The following is a 4,873-nucleotide window of genomic DNA, read 5'->3' as shown; positions in this document are numbered from 1 at the left end:
TATAATTTACTATTTATAGTGGATCTTTTCGAAAATTAAGAACCCAAACGTCTTCGAAGAGACTGGTGCTCTTGTTTAAGCCAAAAGTATTTTATGATGATAGAAAAATAGTTCTTTCACCTACCTTTCGATGTAACTTCTTCTAGTACGGCAGATTTTACCCCTCCAGAACGTTGCAGCTCGCTTGACCTTCCTCCTAGGATTTGGGTTGAGTGGGCGCGGCTGGGTTATAGGATAAGACCTTATGTACTACTCTCGAATGAAAACCGCAAGGTTGGAGTGATGAACTTTGTCTTTATTTTGATGGTTCAAATTACAACGTTTTCAACTAAACGTCACTTATTCACTCTAGTTTTCACAATTTTTAAGTTTACTTATATTACAGGATTATTTATCCTTGACAATTATTTTATTAAGATTTTAATTTATATTTAATGCGTCCTTTTACACACCCGAAAAGTGGTTTTATGCGCAAATTAACTCGGCACGAGATGGAATCGCAAATTCACGTGATTTGCGTCACTGGTTCGATCGTACCGGATGATTTTTAAAATCCGGCAAATATTGTATTAGACGAACGATTACTACAGTTGCGTCAGATCGAATTTTAGATCAATATTTGAGGATTTTTAATAATAGTTTGAATTCAATTACTGATTATTCAACGCCGAAACGGATTCCTGCAATAATTGGATACAAAAGATTTTAGTTTTAAATGCCTTACTGATTATTCTACGCCTAGGGCGGATTCCTGCAGTAAGGTTAGTGATAAATTCACGATCTTTGACTATTTCTTATTGATTATTTCGACGCCGTAGCGGATTCCTGCAATAAGAATTAGTCTAGATAAATTAAGAAATGCCTTATTGATTATTCAACGCCGAAACGGATTCCTGCAATAAGGTTTATATTGAAAATATTAAAAATCCTCTTATTGACTTTTCAACGCCTAGGGCGGAATCCTGCAATAAGAGTGCACGAAATTTCGACGTTCGAATATTCGCGGACCGTAAGTTTTAAGAACCGACTAGCCCTGAGCTATGGGTGCTCAGGCTTTTTATAAACTTTGATTGGTAATTTGATGGGGAATTTATAATCATTGTCATTGGTGGAAAGTGACGACAGTTTATTATTTATTCGTTAAACTTATTGCAGGTGTCTTCCCACTATTCTTTGCCGCATAAAAAGGTGAAAAAGCTGACGCTGCGTTTTCGCGCGCTTTTCAAAGAGGAGCTCAGAAATAATTATTTTAAATAATTATTAACATAAAAAAAAATTATTTGGACATAACAATCCCCCGGAAAGTAAGAGGGTTGCAAAATTCTCTTGCTTTCCTAAACATATGTCCCCTCTTTTAACAAGCTCGCGATAACGCTTACAAATTTAGTTAAAAAGAAACTTACAGCTAGATATATGAAAATATTTAAATTATAGAAGATTATATCAGAGTATCTCCATATTTATGGTGTGTACGTTGTAATACACGTATATATATGTTCGTTAGTACAGATTTATAAAGTTTTTCCCCTAAAATCTACGATTTCCATCACCAAAAATAATAATTATTCCTAAATATAAGGATTACATATAAAATTCCATCTATATGATGCATTCCCATATAGTTGTAAATGTATGTATATAGGTGACCTTGAGAAATATAAGGTTTGTCTAAATACTGAAATAAGCTGGAGGAAATAGTCTCGCGATTAACTGCACATCTGCATTGAGCCGACATCTAGCGATGTTTAATTGCGAGTTCGTTTTGCCGCGTCTGCACGAGCGAATTTGATCTCCGTCTACCGTCTTATCTCGGTACGCATTCCAACTGCCTCTCGGTATAATTTGCGTGTGCGGGCGTTCAGTGTGAAAGCTAATAGCGAGGAGCAAACTGCGTCGTGACAAGAAGAACCTGAAAAAAAAAAATGTACCCGGTTGACCATCACTACGAGGGCTTCTCGACCTGGCTGCAGTGGGTTATCCACCGTGGTGGTTCGAGGGTAAGTGCGAATTTGCTTATTAGTAATTTGTATATATAAATAACGGGATAATAATAAATTTTTTCTTGTGTTTTTTTTTTTCAGACGACCCTGATCTTGGGGGTGATGGTGGGGAGTTTGGTCGGGTATATAAACCCGACCAACGCCCTTGAGGTCAAAGACTACGTTTTTTTGCTGGCTGCCGGGCATCTACCTCCGGAGCTCATAGAGGCCCGGTGGTTTTATGAGGGTGCCCTGATGACTTCCGGGGATTTCGAGGTGGTGATGGCGCCGAACCGTGAACAGATCGAGATCCTCTCGGTCTGCCTCATGGAGACGGCGGAGGGCCTCTTGAGGTAAGAGAAAAAAAAAAAATTTTTTTTTTTTTTTTTTTTTTTAATCGTTTGTTTTTGTTCTTTTTTTTTACCCCCCCCCTTTTTTTTTTAGAGATTGGACGCGGGCCTTGATGGAGATAGATTGATTCCAGGGAGGATGAAAAGGATGATAGTATAAATAAAAAATGAAGAATGTATTTAGATTATGTGTAGAAATTTCCAAAAAAAATTTTTTTTTTTTAAAATGTAATTGAAAAAAAATTTTGAACAATATATAAAATATTTTTTTTTTTTATAATGATTTGTTTCGTTTACCCTTCACCCCTTTTTTTTTTTTTTTTTAATTTAGTTTTTCCTTTTATTTATTATTAAGGTTACTTCACTGGTTGTATTAATTTAAATGTAAACTTAGTTTTAGATTTTAGTTTCTTATATAAAAAAATTATTTATTCAATTTACAAAATAATTTCCCCTTTTCCCATTACTTAATAATTAGTAATAGTTGATAATTAGTTGTAATTAATTAGGTTAAGTCGTTATTTGTTTTATTTATTTTAGTTTTAATTAAAACTTAGTTTAATTATTATTATTAAATTTAGTTTATTAGTTATTTTACGTTAAACATATTTATTACCCGTATAGGATGGTCATGTAGGAGCGAGAGAGCGCGATAGGTTTAGTCGGGACGTGGGATAGAGAGAGAGAGCGTTGCGTGACCGTGAACGACAGCTGTCGCTAATCGGTCTCTTCTTTGCCCGCGTTCGCAACTCTCGCGACGGTGTGACATCAATGAGATGTTAAATATCGACCGCTGAATTGATCTTAGATTTACCGGCAAGTGTCTCCATCTTACAGTCACTGGAAGGACTATTCTCTAAACCAGCTTATTTCATGTATAAATCAATGCTATGTTTTATATCGTAAATAATTTTGAATAATTGATGGCTTTTTAATGATAATGTTGAAGAATTCAACCTGAAAATTAAGAATGAAGGTCACTTATATAAATAGCATGCATGTGGAATGATTTTTAGAGATTATTCTCAGTATACCCATAAGCATTTCAGTGATATTTTATGGAAATTTTTTTTTTGAGAATTCTTTTCGTTGCTTTTGCATATATCGCTCGGTTTTATTCGCGGTCAGTTTTTAATTTGCTGATTTAGCAAGGCCACGGTTATTATTGTGTTTGTTTTTTTTTATAAAGTAAGAAAAGATGATTTTTAAACATATTTCTTTACATCAAGTAGTTCTTAAAGCTAGTGGACGCTCGTTACAGTTGAGGGGTAGGTTGGTATTAAAACCCATTTTCAATTAAAAAAAAAATAATAAGGAATTTGATAACTCCTTGTCAAAAAGAAAATTTATTTATGTGTTGAAACTCGTAATTTCAGGATTTACTAAAAATGTGTTTTACCCGTCAAACTATTGAGATTGCTGGTCCGGAAATGGATCTTTTACCAGTTTTACTGGATGAAATTTTGATGGAGGTGCGAGCTCGTTGGTACCTAGATTCGGATCCAATCTTTTTGTTCGTTTCTCATCAATATGAGGTTGATTGGATCCATTCGATAGCACCACCCTTGCCCCCGATAGGAGCGGATGGTCGCGCTCTTACCTTACTAGAGGTATTTTTATATACTCATATATATTATATAAAGAGGAATTCTTTAAAAATGTTAAAATTTTTTTTTTTTTTTTCTGATCATTTTAGTATGTCGTGATCAATTTACATTGGTATTTTACGGACGATGCTCTCATTGGTAACAGCTATTTAATGGAAGTTTTGAGATATATCCGTCGCATTCGAGGATGCTGAAATAATTTGCGTCTGTTAAATTCTACTTTGAAAGTCTCTAGTATCACCTGGCTTTTCAAAAGGCGCTAATGTTTTGAATTTGACAGAATAAATTGCGAACGAATTGAAATAAAATGTATAGCGTTTTATTTCGTTAGTCTTTAAGAATCATTCTCATTATTTTGTTCTCAAGTTTAATTTATTAGACTTCAGCAACCGTTCTCACGGCTAGCGCGTCTTGTTACCGCTGACGCTGCGTTTATGCGTTAAGTCGGGCATTCAGTCATCTGATTTGTAACTAGTACAATGTGTAAGTCTTTCGGTCAGAAGTATAACCTTGGGGATCCCATTTATTATTTTATAAGATCCTATTCCGAATTTATTTATATTCGGAGGATTTTTGAAATTTGGGCCCCTAACATTCATACTTATGAGTGTTATAATGTTTGTGGTGTGCGTAGTAATTTGCTACACGTAAGTGTTGAGGTGAAAAGTCTAGTTGATCGTGATTTTAGTGTTATTTAAAATGTCGGTTTGTTTGTCTAGTATTATTTGAGTAGGGGTTCTTTGCCGGACTGCCCATCCCATCTAAAGCGTGAGCTTTTTCTGGCATGGAGCAAGCATCTTTGGAGGGAAAAGGACGAGGATTTGGATGATTGGATGGAGGATTGGAAATCCATTTCCTGGCTCTTTAGGGAGGATGGAGAAGACGAGCCGGAAGAAGAAAAATTCGAGATGGAGGAAGAAAATGGGGCAATTCAGCC

At 35.2% G+C, this 4,873-nt stretch overlaps 1 protein-coding gene across 1 annotated transcript; it reads left to right on the top strand.

Annotated features, from left to right (window-relative positions):
- Positions 1–1,880: 1,880 nt before the first annotated feature.
- On the top strand, positions 1,881–2,524 carry LOC130674510 (uncharacterized). The gene is made up of 3 exons (XM_057479855.1): positions 1,881–1,997; positions 2,082–2,332; positions 2,424–2,524. The coding sequence occupies exons 1-3, from the start codon at positions 1,923–1,925 to the stop codon at positions 2,455–2,457; spliced, it is 360 nt and encodes a 119-aa protein (XP_057335838.1). The 5' UTR covers positions 1,881–1,922; the 3' UTR covers positions 2,458–2,524.
- Positions 2,525–4,873: the final 2,349 nt, after the last annotated feature.

The sequence above is a fragment of the Microplitis mediator genome, chromosome 9 (assembly GCF_029852145.1).
Source record: "Microplitis mediator isolate UGA2020A chromosome 9, iyMicMedi2.1, whole genome shotgun sequence".
NCBI lineage: Eukaryota > Metazoa > Arthropoda > Insecta > Hymenoptera > Braconidae > Microplitis > Microplitis mediator.
This window is presented reverse-complemented; position numbering and strand designations above follow the sequence as displayed.

Coding starts and splice junctions, on each gene's coding strand:
- LOC130674510 (XM_057479855.1), top strand. CDS start 1,923: ATGTACCCGGTTGACCATCACTACGAGGGCTTCTCGACCTGGCTGCAG. Junction 1,998..2,081: donor TCCACCGTGGTGGTTCGAGG/GTAAGTGCGAAT, acceptor TTTTTTTTTCAG/ACGACCCTGATCTTGGGGGT. Junction 2,333..2,423: donor ACGGCGGAGGGCCTCTTGAG/GTAAGAGAAAAA, acceptor TTTTTTTTTTAG/AGATTGGACGCGGGCCTTGA.